At 37.7% G+C, this 20,606-nt stretch overlaps 1 protein-coding gene across 4 annotated transcripts; it reads right to left on the bottom strand.

Annotated features, from left to right (window-relative positions):
* Window positions 1-210: 210 nt before the first annotated feature.
* Window positions 211-20,074, bottom strand: LOC138060851 (3-hydroxy-3-methylglutaryl-coenzyme A reductase). 4 transcript variants are annotated; one of them, XM_068927632.1, is made up of 20 exons: window positions 19,899-20,074; window positions 16,059-16,254; window positions 15,505-15,616; window positions 14,942-15,029; window positions 14,762-14,846; window positions 13,147-13,252; window positions 11,688-11,794; window positions 11,183-11,299; window positions 10,275-10,426; window positions 9,065-9,309; window positions 8,758-8,930; window positions 7,943-8,137; window positions 7,083-7,241; window positions 6,744-6,901; window positions 5,522-5,627; window positions 4,437-4,607; window positions 3,005-3,145; window positions 2,742-2,900; window positions 2,303-2,457; window positions 211-2,153 (listed from the first exon to the last, which is right to left on the bottom strand). In XM_068927632.1, exons 1-20 carry the CDS (start codon window positions 20,057-20,059, stop codon window positions 2,099-2,101), a joined length of 2,841 nt encoding a protein of 946 aa, XP_068783733.1. In that variant the 5' UTR covers window positions 20,060-20,074; the 3' UTR covers window positions 211-2,098. The 4 variants fall into 4 exon arrangements, with proteins under 4 accessions (XP_068783733.1, XP_068783735.1, XP_068783736.1 ...); XM_068927634.1 differs by having other exon boundaries at window positions 19,884-20,038; XM_068927635.1 differs by lacking the exon at window positions 19,899-20,074 and adding an exon at window positions 19,591-19,748.
* Window positions 20,075-20,606: the final 532 nt, after the last annotated feature.

Raw genomic sequence — 20,606 nt, 5'->3', positions numbered from 1 at the left:
TTAGTTCTCCCATCTGGACAAACTGAATAATTCAGTTTCAAGGAGAATAAATGTGTACCAAACAAGGTGAGAAGTTCTGGTATCATATCCCTGCTGCACTGAATGTTTTATATCTGGTCTTATTTTCCTTAACCCTCTTATTTTATGTTGCCCACTAAGCTATGTCACTAGGTCATGAATTAAGCTTAAAATATCACAATTAAGCCAGTATGTTTTCCATTGTTTTACTGAAACTGAAAAAGTAGTCTGTACCAAAATGTACACAATTTAGTAATAATACAAAATGTTAATTCTGCAAGACAGAATGTCAGTTAAATTCACCAAAATGAACACTGAACCACCATTTATTGCCAGTACAGTGTTACTTTAAATAATAAGATCACTGAATGAACATAGAAACAAAGTAGTTCCACCTTTCCTTAAATAAAATAGTAGCTATTAACAACAATACTGCAGGAAGATAAACATTCATGATATTTACATGCTATCATACCATATCTAGCATGTAGTATGTTTTCGTGCTTGCACATTAGCTTTATGAGATCATTACAATAATATTAATGTGTTGATATACTACAAAACAACGCATCATGATTTGCATCAAATTTGCACCTTAGAAGAGCACCTTTGCTAGTCACCCCTTTAGAAATGCCACTGCGTTCCTGTAAGAAACCCAGCTCATCCAATTCACTGGTAATTTTCTTTTTTTACTAAAAATAAAGTTAAAAACATCCCAAAAAACCCCAAGCATATGAACAGTTTTCCTTCTGTGATTAGCTAGGCAGGACGATGTATTTAGCAAGCTTCCCAATGGTGAATAAAACCAGGAAAAAAAAAAAAAAAAAAAAAGGTTTCCTGTATTACATTAAGAACACCTGAGGCTGCTTCACTGGTCCAAGTACAGTATTTTAATACAAAAACTGTGTTACATTAACTTGTCATTTCAGTGGATTCTCTTACTAAGCAAGTCTCAAAAAAAAAAAAAAAAGGACAATGCAAGATTTTTTTCTTAAAATAAATACTCCCCTCCTCAAAAAAAAAAGTTTAAAAAGGAATAAAAATGTAAAAAAAAAAATTAAAGAACAGTGTGATCTTCTGGCTTTATCTTATCTCAGTTTAAATAGTGGATATACACTTACTCCTGGGGAATGAGTGCAAAACACTAAAAAATTCTGAGTATGTAAACACACTGTAAGAGATTTCTTTTAGAAGTGTAAACATCTGTTCTTGAGTCCTGTTGTTTGAATCCACTCCTATCAAAAGAAGTTTAACAAACTGCATTTACTTAAAGTATTAAACTGTCTGACATATAGTCCTTTTTTGGAGTTACTAGTTTCAGAATTTATTTTATTCTACCCGAACAAAATGACACACTGTTTTTTCCTACTTCAGTACAGGATTATATTTAATAATTTAGCACTCTATACATCACGAGTTTTCCTTAAAGGAATAACCTAAAATTATGGAGTTAAAACACTGAATGCTGCTTAGCTGAAAAAGCAGCAAATTAAGTACTATAAATAGACTGATGCGTCTATAAAACTAATGCGACTCAAAATTGTCTCATAGCCTAAACTCTGTTTAAACTGTGAACAAAATTAAAATTGGGAGTTCACAGAAAGTGATTACGCTTGCCATCACTTTAAAAACATACCTTGCTAACCAGAAAATAAAGATGGCAAGGACCAGTGTATTCAAGCCAAGTTTAGATTTTTTTTGTTGTTTTTTAAACGTACAAAGTACATGATACCACTTTTCACCTTGGTAGCAACTAGGAGTTTACTAGTCAAAATACTCTCAACCTATAAAAAACATAGGACTGACCCTTCAGAAAACCACGAACAAGAGTAAGAATTCTAAAGCCATGTTCAAGACCACTGAGAGGACTTCTTTCATGAAGTCATCTCTAACCGCTGAAGAAAGTCAAAGGCGTAAGTAGTTTCACTGATCGCAAGTCCATTGATCTTTTAGTTTATCTTCCACAGAAATAATTGAGCTGAAGGTGATTTTCATTCTAAACTTCACAGATTACATTAATTTTTCCTGTGCACCTCATCAGTTGCTAAAACAATTTTTCGCTTCCAAGCTGTTTTAGTATTCAAGCTGCTTTCTTAGCACAGCTTCCTTGAAGGTCTTGCAGATTCATTTTTGACCTAACAAAAACAGTAAGATGACCACATTAGATAGTAATGTATCATTGTAACTATTACATGTTACAATTATTAATGCAATTATTATTGAATCTTCTAGTATAGTTGGAAGAAGGGGGAAACAGCAGGGAAAGACATGGTTTTGCACTTACCTGTTGTGGATCATGTGGCTTTTGACTAGATGCCCAGCTGCAAGAGCTGCCATTAGCGATAACTCCCCTGCCATCACTGTAGCACATACAATTTTAGCAAGCTGACGGGCATTTTCACCAGGATTATCTTGGCTTGCACCTTGAACCCCTAACATCTGGGGAGAAAAACTGCAGTATTATGCTATGAAACTAAAGAACATTTGAGTTTTACCAAATTACATCCAATTGACTAGCTTTAAATCTCCTTAATAGTAAATATATATTAAGCTGTAAAAATTAGATGCTTGAAAAATAGTTAGATGAAAATTCTAGAATTTTCATCTCAAGTCCGTGGAATTTCGAGAGACGTTCTGAAAACATTATTCAGGCACAATATATACAACGTGAAAGCAAGCTTAGATTTAAGAAGGTAAGTTGCTTTAAACTTCCTGCTCTGTACCTGCAAACAGGCCTGCTGTGGGAGCAAGTTGGTGCCTCCACCAACAGTTCCTATTTCTATAGAAGGCATTGTGCAGCTGATGTACAGGTCTTCATTGGTAGAACCAGTTCGCTCCATCAAAGTGATGCAGTTAGAGCTGCCCACGTTCTGCGCAGCATCCTTTAGATCAAGGAGGAAAAAAAACAAAAACAAAACTCTCAACTAGGTGTCCAATTCAGAATTAACAGAACTAAGAAATGCTGACTTGGTACAAAACAACTTACCTGACCACAAGCAATGTAGATAGCTGTAACAATGTTTGCTGCATGTGCATTGTAGCCACCTATGCTACCAGCCATAGCGGAACCCACCAAGTTTTTGTTTATATTAACTTCAACTATATCTTCTGTAGTAGTCTTCAATACCTAGGCAAAAATGATACAACTTTTACTACACCTTTCCTTAGGCAGGAGTTACAATGCCCTACTTCATGTTAATAAGGCCCCCAAAGTTTAATTCCACACAGAATTTGACACAGCATCCTATATCTACTTTATTTTTGTTCAAAAGAAACCCTTTCAGGTGCAGAGAGTACCTTTCAAATAACAACAGAAAAGTTGGTGCTGAGAGTTTGGACTTGTACAGACCTCGAAGAGGGGGGGAAAAAAAAAAAAAAAAAGCCACCACAACCAACTACCTTCTCTCACTGTTTCAAATACTCATTTATCTTCAGTATGAAATGCACAAACATAGTTTGGCCAAAAAAAAAAAAAAACACCACCCACAACCCACCCTAAATCCACCTTGACATGACAGCATCTTTCCTCCCAAGTCGCTCCATACACTAAACACTTAATTTTGCTCTGCATAATACAGAACTGAACTGAAGAGCTGTAACAGAAAACGGACATTTGAAAATACACATTCTGTTGCACGGTAACATCAAATTAAGTGACACATTTATAAAATACTGACTGTATTTTGAAAGATTCAGGCAAGAGATTTACACTGAATTTAGTATTAAAATGATCAAAGGGGACAAACACGATATTGCCATAAGCAAAAATCTGTGAAACTCCAGGACGGTAAGAATGGGATCAGACGACAAAGATCTGCACAAGGATCTGTAATACTGATAAAGATACAAAGTAATATAGACAGTTCAGTGCAGATAAACATAGCGATGTACATGGTCAGGAGAGAGGGGAAAAAAAAAAAAAAAAAGCCTAAAGCTACTTAAACTATGATGGGCTCCCCACTATTACTCTGGAAAGCAATCTTGGGGTTATAATAGATACTGCTCCGACGCTGCCACTGAAGTAGTCGTCAAAAAGACGAACAATTAAAAAATTAATGGAAAGCAAATCTAGAGAAACATAGTTATGCCAATGTATAAATCTAGGCTGCAAACACACCTTGAATACTGCGTCAAACTGTCTCCAGAATAGAATAGTTGTCAAAGGAAAAAAGTGAGGGTTCCAGCGTCTTCAACATTCACCATAAAATATATGGCACAATATCTTAGAAAATACGGTAAGTGGAAAAATGCCTACGGTAAGATGTTCTCAGTAGAAAAGACTTTTCCCTACAACAATAGTCTGAAAACACATGTGGAAGTCATCCTTACAGGGAACATACAAAACTGATTACTTCATAAATATGAAATGTAAGTTAATATATGCACTTTTTGACAAATAAAAGAAAGCAAACACTTACTTCTCTGACAACCTTGGCTGGAATGACTGCCTCACAGACAACAGACTTGCCTCTTCCTTCTATCCAATTTATGGCAGCAGGCTTTTTGTCTGTACAGTAGTTACCACTAATAGCTATAACCTGAAGATCAGGAAACTCTTCATTCAGTCTTGCCAGTGCTTTTTCAGTACCCTGTTAGATGAGGAATAAGTATCGTTATTATGGTTGTAAGGCACATTAATCAAGGACAGCAAAACAGCAAGATTAGATTAAAACTTTAGACCATCAATTAGAGCTCAGAAAAAGAATAGGGTTTTGGGAAGAAATCTGAAACAGGTAACATCACTATCGTTTTTCTAACCCCTTTCAAATATGGGGAATGATAAATTGTAATAAATAAGCCCTTGGTCCTTCCCAGTATGTACGGGCATATGCACACCTTACTGAAGATACAACATGAACCAAGTCAAACCCTGCAGGCATGAAAATAATTAATTTTGGATGAACTGGGAGGGAGCTTCTGTACATTAGGAAGTCAGACAAATTTCAACTATATTTAGTGCCTGTGTATGGCCTGACCCGTTTATGTAATTATTCCGAGTAAACTCTGTATATAACAGTCCGTATCAAAGTCTTACATCAAACAGTACAAGGTTTTCCCTCCCCTTCCCACTAAACTGTGAGTCATGCCTCAGTTTCTTCCACATGCCTGCACTTGCTGCCACTCATCAGACTCCTAATCCTTTCTTCACAAGAACTGCAACAGCAACAGAGTAATTACTGGTGGATAAAAATCTTTGGCCCAAAGAAATGAACAAACCATCCTACATTATCAATACTTTTAAAAAACAAACACACAAAGAAAAACTCCCACACAAAATGACTTCAGTCCTTTTTCTTTCACTGTTCATATCCTGTTCATGTTTATGTGAAGTCAAGTCAAACAGTTTTATCATTTTATAGCACTGCAAACAGAGCTGTGTCTTGCCTGCAAGTCTTATCTCTTTCTGTCTTCACATGCCAGGCAATCACAGATGGGTGGGACGCTATTTATTTGTTCAAAGAAATATATATTTATTAGAAGACTTAAAGAGACTGGACCTTACTTTTGAAATCATATTCATTCCCATTGCATCCCCTGTTTTAGACTGAAAACGGATATAAAGATTACGACCAGCCAAACTGATGAGAAGTTTTTGTAGGCGAGCAAACCTGCAAGAAAATTGAATGATTACTTACAATTCTCAAGGAGAAAGAGCTTTAACTACATTTAAGGGCCTCAATTATTGTAGATGGCACCATTAACCACACTGTGTTCTGCACTCTTCCTCCTTCAGTGGGAAAGTGAACCTTCAGCTATCATGCACATAGTTTTCTCAAGATAAATACTTTCAAACATAATGTTTCACTGCTCCTGAAAGTGAACCACGAAACGTTTCACTGGCTCCTTATGTTTTCTAGCCCTGGACTTCATGAAATATAGGCTCTTGAAGTGCTAACATAAATTTTATCCCTCTGTCCCGAAATATCTGGCTACTGACTACCAACTAAAAATGAGGACTTCGAAAATTTGTGTGTCTTTTGCAGCAGGGCAAAAACCATTTTATCTTCCATAAAAGTGCAAGCTCCACAAGTCAAAGCTTTATTCATGCAGACTAAAGGCCAAACAAAAACTGGAAAATACCGCTTTTAAACAGCGGGACAAATGGCTCTTTCTGAAATACACACATGTCCTTGGCTGACACTCGTAAGATTGATAAGAAACGTAACTGACATGACAGTCTTTCTCTAAATGTTCCTAAAGAAGGCAGGTAATCACAAGTCATGGAAGAAAGACTTGGACTTAAAATACACTTATCCTTGACACTGTTTTACATTTCTTAACGTTTCAGCTCTAGCATTAGTTTATCCTATGGGATTTGAAGCCTAGCAGATTAATTATTAACACCTTATACCATATGAAATCCTAGATTCCAATCTTTAAGCTACTTTTAAGCATAGCAACTACTAAAAATCCCAGTGAGCTGTACATTTATTTTATAGTCTTACACCCAATAAAAACGTATCAAGTATTACTCAATACCAGCTTACTTGTTACTATGATCCAGTCATTTACTGCTTATCACCAGAAGATATTTATCACTAGCCTCGACAGATAACCATAGCAACAAATTAGAAAGATACTGCTGTTTTCTTAGATTCATGCTACATGGGACAGCCAAAATGAGTATGTAATTTCCTACACAGTACACAGAAATACAATTGGGAGCTTTCTAAGGTCCAAAGTCTTGCATCAGGAAATAAGGCTCAAGTAACCATTGTACTAACCTACTTGTGCTGTCAAAAGCTTCTTTTATCATCTTAAACCCTTCAGAGCTTTCAAGCCAAACTTTCACTTCTGCAGCCTGGCAAGCAGTGGGGAGCCTTACAACAGGCCCTCGGGTCATCCCATCTGCTAGAATACGACTGCTTGCTCCTCCACCAAGCTAAAATCAAAACAGAAATGAAACAAGATTACTGAAACTGAGTTTTAGATTTTGGGAAGCCAAAAACATGCCTCAAATCCTCCCCATGCCAAAAAAGGCATAAGAAATGCTTTGTATTATAGGAAGTTTTTAAGCTGTTCAAGCAATTAAACAGTCAACCTTCTTTCTAGGAGTTACTTACGCATATTGCTCTACATCCTCTATTTGTGCTTGCCACAAGACATCCTTCTGTTGTTGCCATTGGAACTTGAAACTCTTTGTTATCCAAGAACAGTGGCCCTGCTACGCCTACAGGAATAGGCATATAGCCAATCACGTTTTCACAGCAAGCTCCCATAACCTTACAAGAACAATACAAAAGTTATCATGATGGTTATATGTAACACTCTAGCACACTATATACGTCGCTACCAAGAGATATCTTGGCAAAAAACCCACAACCCTACCCATGAAGCAACTAACTCGCGCCTCAATGAGTTAAAGCCTTAAGTTCCTCCTCCTATGACCAGCTCATCAATGAAATGGAATACTTTGTACAAATTATTTTATTTGGTTATAAAATGATTATCAAACTTCAAGTATTAATAAGCTGTTCTAATTCGTTTCAGCTATTTTATAGCTACACCTATCAACAGCTGCTACTGTTAAAAAGCTATTATTTGATAGACCTGTTGAATCTTATTAAGTCTTAAATACTATTAAAACAATTTTGACTTACTGTTAAATGATTTTAAAATAAGCTTCCATTTTAACCTGAGCTCAAGCTAACATTTTCACTCAACTAAGCACAGGCTTAGTGTCAGCAGAATTCCATGTTTATGAGATAAGGATACCTCTGTAGGGAATTATTCTTTTGGTTAAGCTACAAAAATTAGGTTAAGCTACCAAATTGCTAGCAATACACAGTAGTGCTTTATATTTGAAATTTATACAGCAGTTTTGACCAAGCTCATTGTTAATTCATATACAGCACTTTAAGCAGATATTTCATATTTGGAAAATGGTTTTACAGTGAACTTTGCTTGTCTGCCTTCTACTTACCAAAGAGTAATTATAATTCCTATAAGGAAGATACTGCAAAGATGAAGGTTCAGGGAGTTTCTTGGATAACATCTGTCTACGAATGGACACACCACGCTCCTGAGTTTCCATCAAGGCTTCCAGTTTGTATGCAGGAATATGCTTAGCGTTAACTAAACTGATAACCTCAGCATCAGTAAGGAATTTTGCACCCTTCTGGAAATGTAAAGGATGGGGGGGGGAGGGGGGAAAAGTAGAGATTCTCTTGGTGAAAATAGTTTGAAATATTTCCAAATGAGAAAGGATAGTAACTGTACTGTGACCATTATCAAATGATATCCAAAGAAGCCAGCTGCCAGTGTGAAGTTTTATAGCAGGCAAGAATATTGTCAAAACCCTTTCATTCAGACACCCACTCATATCCATGATTTACAATGAAGTTTGAATTACTTGGTATGTCATGAATGTAGAAGCTGCCTTTTTGCCCCCTCTCATCTTGAGAGTAAAGAGGGAAGACTAATAATAAATTATTTACAACTTGAGAAAAAACAGACAAATACACATTTTCTGTCTGTATTACAAAAAAAAAAAAAAAAAAGAAGTAATTCAGAAGCAGAAACTGACTGGAGCGGAAATGACTTCTAAAAGGGAAGGAGAGTGATCCAGCATTCTACGCCGTAATATTTCCACATTCACTCAGTTATAAAAGCTCTATAGTTCTCTGAAATAAGATATCACAATCAAGAGGATCATTTAAATGCCAGAAAACGAATTTTAGGAGTTCTTAAATGAGAAGTTACATTGGCAGTTTAAAAAAAAAAGTTATTTTTCCATACCTCTGCATTTCCAAGTATACCAACACATTCCTCGATAGAACGTGGTTCCTTAGGTAACTCAATTTCTTCCTCTTTTCTATTAAGAACTGCAGAAGTTTCCACAGGGTTGCAACTGCCAACTACAAATGTAACTCTGGTTGAAGACTCTGCTAATACAGGTTTTATGACTTCAGCTGCATAAAAACAATTAAAATGAACTTCAGTTTACAAAAATCTTAAGTTTTGGTTCTAAATACAACATGCTGGACAGAATTCACTATTTGATATAAATATCTGGGAATAGGTTCAGACTAATGCTCCAAATTACCATTTCCATCTTTGGCAATTAAAGTTTCTTCTACTGTGTTAGATTTCTGATTGTTTTTCAGAAGTCCAGATTGTTTCCTGCAACAATTCTCAGGGACCTTTTTCTGAACCATCACTGGAGATGTTATGGGATTCTTCAGTGAGAGTGTGGATTCAGTCTCTGTTTGTTCAAAGAAAATGTATTTCACAGCAAGAAGAAGGGCTAATCCAAGAGTGATTACTTGCTCAATATCCATACTGGCCATTCTTTTAAAAAAAAAAAAAAAAAAAAAGAGACCAATCAAGTAATAAGTACATAGTATATACACAATCTGTTATTTTATAACAACGTTCTAACATCTGTTTGCTTTAGAAAGGCTAAGAGTTTGATCATCATTTTTACAGTTACTGTGATTCTAGTCAAATGATGTTTTATAATAGAATATTCAGGTATGCTAGATTGGGGTAGAGAAATCATTCTTTGTATTATTAACACTGTAAGAAGTTTCAGTCGTCCATAAACTTTTACTAAATCTTAGTTTAAAAAAAAAAAAAAAATCCAGTGAGGGAAATTGCTGGAAAATATTCAGTACTGAACAGGTAAGCCATATTCATTTAACACCTATCTCTAAATTATGAAGCAGAAAGATTCAGTTACTATCCTCTGCCAGTCAGGACTACTATGATGTAAGCTAAGCTGCCAGGAGGGAGAAAAAAACCTCAGAGATATAGCACTGAGTTTTCAGAAGAAATATGGAATCACAATTTCCACTTCAGCTGAGCTGTGGGCCAACAGCATCTTTGCACTGCACAGTATCTCTTATTTTTAGATAGGAAAAAAAAAGCACAAGGAAAAAGAATAATGACAGGGACTATTTTTTGCACTTGTGTGAGAAGGGCCAGAAATTCTGCAAAAATAATTAACTCTCGTGCTGTCAAAAAACTTATTTTCTAGTCTGGTCTGAAATGTGCCAATGCTAGTGGGAAAAGACAGTCTTATGATGCATCCAGAACAGCTGGTTCCTGATCATAATCGTACTATTTTAAGAAGATCGTAAGAATAGCGTAATATTGAAATACTCTTGATAACATGTCGTCTCAGGTTCTAAGAAATCCTACAGCAGCCAGACCTGCTAGTTTACAACAGCACTGTGCCCTAAGGCCATCGTTGGCAGCACTGGAGAATACACCCTAATCAATGAAATACACTTCTCTTCTGTCAAGGCACCTACCGAGAAAGATAGAACTGCCATAATGAAACATTGGGTTCAATTCTCTTTGGTGCATTCTCATCCAATCCCACTGAGTTTTCTACAGTGCTGTTCTGAGCAGCTGGTTCTGCTATCCAGCGACTGTGGGCATGAACAAGAACCAAACCTAGTGACTGTATTAAAAAAGCAAACAAACAGAAAAAGAAAATTACTAAGTTTTCAACTGTAACTAGGCATCTAACCTATTAAGATTAATCACTTATTTTTTACTTTAACTTCCCATGACTCAAAAGTCTAAGGATAAAGGCTAATATGCCACGTTTCTTGTCAACACTATTTTTCAGTAGTATATTCATTTACATACACAACCTTTTGCTGGTTCCCTATAGAAACAAGTGTTTTACAATTACACAGTTTGAAATTTGGCTAATGCAACCAAAAGTTATTTGGGCACGAGGAAGACTGTCAGACAAATCAAACAGAGAGATCTCCAACATACCAAGCTTTCACCAGTTTTATGAAAACCGGAAACGCAGGGGAAGCAGGACCTATCATGTCCAAAATGAAGGAAGGCTGCAATGTTAGCTCATCACGTTTTCTTTAACTTCTTTTCTGGCTTATCATAAGACTCATAGCTTTGAACCAGTCCCAGCACACCCTTCCCCTTGCTCAAGTAATAAGAGGAGAAAGCTGAGAGTATTGTACAGGAAACAGGGAGGAAATTAGGGCACACGAAGAAGTGACCAGTTTTGCAAGCATAACTGGCATATGCAGGAAGACTTTAGGTGTAGGTATAGATGATGTTAGAATTACAAAGATGAGCAAGAGTACTGGCATACAGGATGCAAGTCTATAGGAAACAAAAGCTTTATTCACTGCAGAAGATCAGCTTATTGATTACATCAATACAGATGAAAAAAGTCACAAACCATGATCATTTTGACCCTCTGTGTTACAGGGTTTGGTTTATTTTCTTCTTCTTCCAGAACACGAGCAAAATGACTAAGCTGCCATATAGGACGCCCTTCACGACTCTCTCGAGAAAGCTGCAGAGATGACAATTTAAAAATAGGTTCTATTCAGCACATGTCTGAAGAGATACAATAAACAAGCTTGTATTTTTATTTTATTATTAAGACTCTATCAACAAGAGAGTGAACCTACACTAGACTTTAAATAGTTGAAGACCCTGGACAGCTATTAGTTTGAAGCACAATTTGTTAACCTTCAGTTAGATCAGAACTGACACTATTGATTGAGACTGTGACAGTGGGGTAACAAGTTACTGCACATCAGTTAAGCCACGATAACTTTTCTTGTACATGTCCTCTTGTCTGCTTTAACAGGAAGACAAACAGGCTGGCGTATACCTCAATGAAGAAACGTGCGTGGCCTGAACGTTAAGTTAAGACGCTCTCTTGAAGTTGGTCTTACCTCTAATACCAACGACACACAAGCCGGAAAGAAGGTCATGAAGACAAAGTAGTTGGCAAGAACAGACATACAGCCAAAGCAGCACATAATTTCAAGTTGTCGTACCCCTACATGGTAAGAAAAAAAAAAAAAAAAGGTTTTTTTCCCCAAATATTTGAATATGCAACAGTCTTTCTGTATATTTAGAAAGCGTTGCAAAAGTAAGAAGGAAATCATTACATTGACACTGCAGATTAATGGAAAACAAGCGTGTTTAGCCCCAACCATTCTGCAATAACTTACTTTAAGTTAATGCAATATGTGTTTATCCTATTTACAGATAATTAAGCGTAAAGCCAAACATAAACTGTGAAATAATTTTTGTGTACCTAAGATGTTTTAAAGCTTTAAACATAGGATTTCTCTTAAATTCTAAAGCTTCTCACTGGAAGCTTGAAACTTCTTCCTCAACTAAGCAAAGAACAATTTGCCAACATATCATGGATTTAAGTTCCTTGTAAAAGACGGCTGGTCAAGTGTTCAGGGAATAAGAAACAATACTCACCCCACCTACTCTTTGATAAGCCTAGCATCCAGAAAAAGTCAATATACTATGTCACATATGCATTACACAACTCCCTTAATAGAGGTGAAAGAGTTAACAATGTAAATCATTTAAAAGGTCAGCTGCCTGCCACACCGAAATAAGGGCTTTTTTCTAAACAAACAGGAAAACAACTTATTAACCCCCCTCTCCCAAAGGTCCAAAACAATAAAAATAAATAAATACTTTGTAAGACACCATTAAAGTATGCAAGATAAAGAAAAGATTAAATCTAATTTAAGGTTTTTTTAATATACGACTGCAATGTATTTTAAAAATAAATGTAATAAATAAAGGATAATTGGTTTAACTGTTCTCTTTTTAAGGAGAAACAACTGTTACTGCACACATCTGGTGAGATCGAAAGATAGAAAAGAAAAAAAATTGCTAAGAAGCTGATTATTTTTAATTAAATAGACTAATATTATTTAGCTTGTAGTTATCTTTAGAAATATCTGTTTTCACAAGCATATGAAACAGGTGTATATGTACTTAAAGTGTCACTAATTTTAAAAAATGCTCAAGGGGAAATTCTAGCAGTTGCTTTAAAATGCTACAGGAATTATGTATATCATACAAGGTCTTAATTTTATAAAGATAGCTGCATGAAAGTCCATTGTTACTGCATAACATTCAAGGAAAGCTAAACGTAAATCTGTTTTTCAAATTTCTCTTGAACATGTAGACTATTATTCACACCTGCATAAAACTAATAATATAAGCCGTTTAGAAAAGGAAGTAAATAGCTGAATAAATAGGTTAGGTCACTCCACTCTCACAGATGACACCTATCACTTGAAACCCTGAATATCCCAATGTCTTTCAAACAGTCTTCTTTAACCTAAAAGGTTTATACCCTTAGACTTTATCACTCACCTGACATAGTACCAACACCAATAACAAGACACTCCACAAGGGCATCCAGTGTAAATGTAGGGCCTAAAATTGCCATTCCACGTGAAATATTTTCTCTTACTTCATCCTAAAAAGTATAATTTCTGTACATTAGCATAAAGATGAATGAAAAGTTGCATGAAGATTTGGTTCTTGGAAAAGCAGGCTCTATGATGAAAACTATCAAATGAAAACATGAAGCTATGTTAAGCGAGCAAGGAGACTGGATTCAAAATAATGCTTCAAAGTTTTCAAGTCCCTTTCCAATAGGGCAAAAAAGGAGTCAGGCCACAGAATAAATCATATGGATTGTTTCTTCATAAGGGGTGCAGATACTATGATTAATAAACTCAGTATTATTACAGTGGTAAGGCTTTATACAATACACTGAGAAATTAACTACTGTGAAAGAATATATTTGTTAATCATTACAGTTCATACAAGCTATTATATTTCAACAGTCTTTATACCACAAGAATATTTAATTGTAAAAGTCTCCATTTTTGACTGATGCGTAGTCGAAGCCCCTACAAAATTGATGGGCAAAGACTTTAAGCGTTAAGCTCTAAACTTTAAGATATATATGTACGCGTGCGTGCATGTGTATTTTAAAAACAAACAAAAAAACCCCAGAAAACCCACACTTATCGTGGCATCTCAAAAACTCTGCAACCACATCTCTGTACCCTAACTTTATTTACTCTCTAGACTCAGCTGACAGAAGTGTGTACCCTTGAGGGTGGGAAGACGTTCTTTTCCTTTTCTTCGCAGCATGTGTCGTGCAGGATGCATGCGCGCATGCATGTGCGAAAACCTATCTGTGAAACACTTCCTTGACAATAAGTACTTTTAAAAGAACTCTACAGCCTATAATACAATAATATACAATTATATAATAATAGAATATTATTATATACTATTACAATATTGCATACGTAATATAGTCACATTATGATCAATTACCTTGTACAGTATTTTTAGATATAAAGTAATTTCACTCAAAAACCTTTATTTCAGAACTTTGAACATTAGGAAATAACTATTCCCATGTATGGCTAAATTTACTGTTATTTCTTCACGTTGGGCTATGTGAAGTGCATTAGAGCATGAATGCGTCTATATACATATATGCATGTGCCATTGTTCTGCTTTTCCCTCTAGAAATATGCTTTTCCCTGTATTTGCACTGTAACATTAGATTTCTATTTACATATTGTTCCTAAGCCTTATGAATTTGCTTTCGTTTTTATATCAATAACTGCTCTAATGAAGACTTTGGTCTAGGAATTCTGGCTGCCTTAAAGGGCAATGCTTGTAGTTCTTCCACAGAAGCTGACATCCTAAAAATACTCATATATACAACTAATTTAGCTAAAAGATAATACAGAATATCTGGACTAAAGCTAATCCTTTTTGTATTTTACCACTATAGTAGTCATCCATATATTTCTCCACCTGGGGTATTCATCTTTGCATTTTAAATTCAAAAGCTGCGTTACAAAACAAAACCAAAAAAAACCCTTACCCATCCACCACTACACACACACACACACACACACACACACACACACACAGAGAGAGAGAACAAAAAACTGACCTGTGAGTTGGAACTAAGTGCAAATTTGGCTAATGCACTTGCTCTTGAAAGATCAATCAGAAGAAGGAAGAACGGTAAAGCTTCACTGAAATAAGAGGAACATGTTAAGAACAAATTCAAAGTTTACCGGGGGGGAAAACATTTCAAATAAGAAGTCCAGAGCAAGTATCCATTACTTACTTTAAACCTGTGAGTTCTTTATCCAAGAAGTGAATTACCACTGTACTAAAAACAAAACTTGAGAAGATTGTGAAAAGGCCAGCAATACCTTAAAAAGCAAGCAAACAAAAAATATAGAACTATTATATGTATAAATAATACCTTTAGATCATTTCTGAAGCAAATAAATCTAGATCACATACACAAAAGCTGATACAAACTGAGGTGAATGCTGTTTTAACATGGCTTTTTAAAATCTGTGATGCATTCAAATTAATTTTCTGAGAAATAAAAGCCATAAATCTCTCCTTTCTTATCAGCAAAAATAAAAATTGGCTTAAACAGTTTCACACAATAAACAGTTATTTCAAGAATTACATTTCCAATGTTTATATAATACTACACAATCTCTCACAAAGAATTGCTTTCACCTATGCAGAACGCCAATATTTATCGCGCTGTCTAGCAAAGAGATAAAATAAGCCAATCCTGTATTTAAGTATTAACATTCTAATACTCATTATCAATTCTTATTAAAAATACAATTTAAATGTATAAAGCAAATAGAAAGTCAGATACACTACCTAAAATGTATTTTGACCCAAGTTGCCTTAGATTCTGGAACTGGAAGTATATGTAAAGGATTGCTATACAGCGGGTGATTGTCAGGATTATGATGTCACTGCTCAGAACATCCTGTTTGAAATACAGAGTTGATTTAGTTAACTTTTACATTAAGAGGTACCTTGTTAAACTTTATTAACAAGATTTAAATTGTTAAGCTGCACCGAAAAAAATATGAGATTTTGGAATAAAGTAAGCATCGCTGTTAGCCTGTCTTTTAAAAGAATTAAAACATTGCCAACAATATTAACAGCAAAATCCTTCCTGTTCACTAGATATCCAACCAAAAAAAATCTATTTCATGAAAACCTCCTGTAGCTCACTACCACTTGCATACAGCTTTAATATCCAGCATGGGAAAAAGCAGGCAATAAAGAAAGGAATTTCTGCATAACTGCTTTGCTTTTAATACATCACAGCCTGTTCTTATTGTACAAAAAGCCCTACATTTCAAGAGACATTTCAGGATCCACTGATTAACGATAACTATTATAACTTGAATTTAAATTCTTACTTCTTCAAGTTTTGGGCATTCGTAATTCCAACCACAGATCTTATCATTTCCAGTGAACATCTTCATGGACATCATACAGATGGTGAGAGTCACTGTTCCCACAATGACTTCCCATGGATGAGAGGCTACAAAAAGGCCATGCATTCGAAACAGTCTGGACAACATTTTCGAGATTGTTTTTCTATACCTAGAAAACCTGCAACACAAGAATGTTTCATATAAGCAAGCCGAAGGGAAATAATAATTTCCTGCAAGTCACCTCAAAATCTGTGGGGTCCCCCCCCAAACAAAAACAGGTAAGTAACAGATGGGTAAGGAATCTCATCTTCATTCTTCTACTTTCCATTTAAAAATTATAATATATATAAAAATAAATATATATTTATTTAAAATATATATTATTTTAAATATAAAATATATTATTATATTTTATTTTAAAAACATATTTATCCTGTAATAGAATATGATCTGCTCTCCTGCCTTCTCAAGCCACAAGTTTTTACATCTCCCTTGTGTCTTTAAAAAAATTTTTTATTAACATCTCAAAGTCCCAAACAGAAGTTAACTCTCTTCTCCTCCACACTCTTATCAGCGCTGGCAGCTCTTAGCATCCACTACTGCCACACGATTTTGATACCACTTTGACTCCAACGTCTTGTTTTGCACCACCTCTCAACGCAAGCACTCACTGAAACCTGCTATTTCTTTGCTCGCTTTTCCTATTAAAATCTTGATTAACTTTACCTATATAAATTACCAACATAGCATGTGCCAACTCCAACAGCAGTAATTTCAATGTTGTCTTTCTCTGATTGAGTCTGCTCTTCTTCCTGCTAAATATTCTTTAGTGATTCGATTTAATCACATTCAAACAGTTGTTCTTCTTTCATCTCAAAAATATGACTCCTTCTCACGTACAGCGTTCTGCCTACAGTTCTCTTGCACCTGTAACTGATTCCCAAGTTACTGATGCATTTCATCATCCCTGTATGCTTTCAGTAGATAATAAACACTAAGCAGAAACTTTCACACCTCTGCTTCACGGAACTGGTAACATGGATGTTCTGTACATCCCTCAGTTACAAAAACTGCACCCTAGTCTATTTGCTCTGTGTTGTACCTTTAGACTCTAAACTAGTCAAGGATGTTTATTCATGTTCTATAGTACAGAAATAACATGCCATAAAATTCTCTTAAATATATCAGTACTGACATTTTGCTTTCTTTCTCATTGCCTATAACCAAAAACATGTAAAGCTCTACAATGAATTTTAAATGTATAACTATATCTTTAAAAGATGCTTAAATAATAACCTGACTTTATAGAGACTACCTGTTCATTATTTACTGGCACAAACCTAGTACTATGGAGACTCACATAGGGGATTGAGGCCTCGACACATTATCATATCAAAGAGGATAAAAATCTCTTTATGTTATCTTAAAGGTAACAACCTATCCCCTAAGCTTCAAGGAAGACTGTCTAGTATTGTTCCTTTTGCTTGGACATCATAAACGATGGTGCAATTGAATGGGAACAGAGGACTAACGAATCTGCTTAATGTTTCTGAAGAATCACCTTTAGCAGAACGCTCTCCTACCATCGCCAATCCTAATGAAATAGGCATAAGTAGCACCAATATATTTTCCTTGATCCTTCCACAATGAAGGCGTGGCAGTATTTTTGTGACTGATGGGAATACTGGAACCAACTGGGGAAACATCACAGACTGCCTTCCTCAGGAACAAATTCTTTCCTTCCCTGGCAGGAGGCTTTATTTCTTCCTTTCCTCCTCCGCCCCCCCCCCCCCCCCCCAAAGAAAAAGTTCTTTACAGTCAACGTTATCCTTGGCTTTACTCTGTACAATATAATGCATATTCTCCTTTGTAAACTTATGTTCTTGAAAAACTTCTATTCCATAGTGGTATTACAGACTTTCCTCAGCAGCATGGAGGGCATATTTTAATTAAAATTCCAGAATAAAACATAGCCAGAGAAACGTTTTAGTGCCAAAGACTTTGAAACAAAACAAAAAGAATAGAAAAGGCCTAGCAATAGCCTAAGGATAAAAATTACTAATGCCTTGGAAAAACCACATTATTCTAGAAAAATCAGAATTAGTACCTACCACATGACAATACAAAGTTCTATCAGCTCTAAAATTAATAATGCAATGCCGAATGATTTTTGACTATATGATTTTGACTATCAGAATTTTATTTGGGCAAATAACAAGTTGATATCAGATTTAGAAAGATTCCAAAATCTTTCCTCAAATACTTATTTCTGACATCTATAAGCAACACAAACAAAATTCCTGTGTTAATAAGTGTAAAATAGCTCCGCAAAAAAAATCAGGGAAAAATGCATTCATTTCATTATGAAAATAACTATCCATGATATCTATTATTAGCCAACATTTTACAATTAATTACTTATACCAGTACATGATATATAGGATGCATCACTGCTAATCCTCGGCTCCTCTTACATTTCTAAAGCCTTCATGCCTTTTTTTTTTTTTTCCGCTTTTTAGCTGACATTTCTAGAAAATTTTAAAGGAAGACTTCATATACAGATCTTGTATACATACTGCACTACTGAGTCAAAAACAAAAAAACCCACATATGATTAGCTCACATTCCTAATTCTGTTAATAATGTTTTCATTGTTAACCTGACTTATAGCCTGAAATTAACAAGATATATCTTTAAAAATAAAGGTAAAATTTAACAGTATTTTGTTAAATCTCAAAATGGTCGTTCTAAAGAGATGCCTTATAAATCTCACCTACTTCCTTTCTGCCTTCCTTGTTGAATCAAAAATTGCCAGAAAAATATTAAGTAATGCAGTCTAGAAATCAAAACAAAATACAAGCAAGAAGTACTGCAGCCTATTCAAAAACTTTGAACCAGAGCATACAAGGTAAACTAGACTGGTTGTATGTAATGTTTTAGAGCACTGATCTACCACTTAACTGTATGACTATTCAGCTGCAATACCTAAGATTTGTAACCCAGGTCTCACCTCAGAGCAATCCTCTGCAATACCATTTATAAGATGAGCACAAACTCCCCATCCTGTGTTGCCTGACTCAGCAACGGCTACAGTATTATAAAGGAACGGGGGGGAGAAACGGTATCCAATCCAGAGATCTCCCGAAAAAAATATCTGACACAATACGGACAACTCAAACCGTCGAAGTAGAGCTATGTGTGTGTAGAGAGCCGACCCGCACACACGCGGCTCCATCCGCAGGAGCAGCTCAGCCCTCTACGCAGGGCGGGGGAAGCAGCCCCGCAGCCACCCCACGCACCTCTCCTGCCGGGCGCACACACGGCACGGCACGGCACGGCACGGCTCGCCCCGCCCCGCCCCGCCGGCCCGGCCCGGCCCAGCGGCGCCGCGGCGCGCCCCCTCCCCCCGCCCCGGCGGGCAGCGCAGCCCGGCCAGGCAGGTGCCGCGGACCGCGGCCCCGGGGCCCGCGCCCTCGGGTGTAACGGAAAAAGCCTCCGGGCCACCGGCTCTGACCTTCCCTGCCGGCCCCGAGGGCGGCGGGCGAAGCGGGCGCGGGGTCGCCGCCGCTCCCTGGGGGCAGCGGCGGTGACGGCCCGCTCCGCCCCCGCCTCCGAAGAAACGAGAAGCGCCGCGCTAACGGCCGCACCCCACCTCGGAGCCCGGGGCTGCCCGCGGCCACGAAGGACCCGTGTCGCAAGGGCGGGCTGCCCGCAACGCGCCTGACCGAAACGTCGCCACAGCAGCCGCGACCCCGCTGCTTGCCCGCCCGCCCGCCCCACCGCAGCGCCCCGCCGGTGCCCGCTCACCGCCTCGGCGCTCACACGGCGTCACGAGCGACAAGCGACACCTCCCTCCTTCCCGCCGCGCCGCAGACTGAAGCGGCTGCTCCTTCCCGGGCAAGGACACCCGGGGCGCGACACGCCAGCCGCCGCCATCGCCCGATCGCGCAGCCAATGGCAAGAGCCCAGCGCGCCCTGCCCATGACGCGTCACTCGCGGCGTCGCCAGGCAACCGCCCGGCGAACGCAGCACAGCTCGAAGCTCGATCAGGAGCGGGGAACACGCCATCTCGCCATGGGCTGCCCGCCAATGAGCCGCCGCGTTCCCCTCGCCGTGCTTTCGGATTGGACAGCAGGATGCGGCTTATTTACATATGCTGATCGCCCGCGAGCCTAGTCGCGCCCTCGGCGCGTAGCGGCGTGGGCGGGTGCGCGCGCGCGCAGGTCCCTCCGCCCCGCCGCGGCCCCCCCTCCCCCCGGTTGCTGCGCAGAAGGGGGCAGCGGGCCGGCTCTGCCTCACCTCGCGTTGGCAGGTTGGCCCCGCTGTGCTTCTGGGCAAACCAGAGAGAGGGCAGGGCAGGACACCGTCTTTAACTTTTAACGTTCCAGCCATCGTTTGCACACGGTAATGTCAACCCACCCTGTGCACTTTACCGACTCATTAGAAATGCCATTATGATTAACAGCTCTCTGCTTGTAGAAAGCAGTGGAATCTCTTGATATTCAGAAAAACTACAATGTACTTGGACTT

This window comes from Struthio camelus, chromosome Z, assembly GCF_040807025.1.
Source record: "Struthio camelus isolate bStrCam1 chromosome Z, bStrCam1.hap1, whole genome shotgun sequence".
NCBI lineage: Eukaryota > Metazoa > Chordata > Aves > Struthioniformes > Struthionidae > Struthio > Struthio camelus.
This window is presented reverse-complemented; position numbering and strand designations above follow the sequence as displayed.

What these genes read in the sequence shown, in the direction of transcription:
- LOC138060851 (XM_068927632.1), bottom strand. Translation starts at nt 20,059, where the DNA reads ATGGGCAGGGCGCGCTGGGCTCTTGCCATTGGCTGCGCGATCGGGCGA. An exon ending in GTGTGTCGTTGGTATTAGAG is followed by an intron (nt 11,300 to 11,687) that starts GTAAGACCAACT and finishes TCATCTCTGCAG; the next exon opens with CTTTCTCGAGAGAGTCGTGA. An exon ending in GGAATTATAATTACTCTTTG is followed by an intron (nt 7,242 to 7,942) that starts GTAAGTAGAAGG and finishes TGTTCTTGTAAG; the next exon opens with GTTATGGGAGCTTGCTGTGA.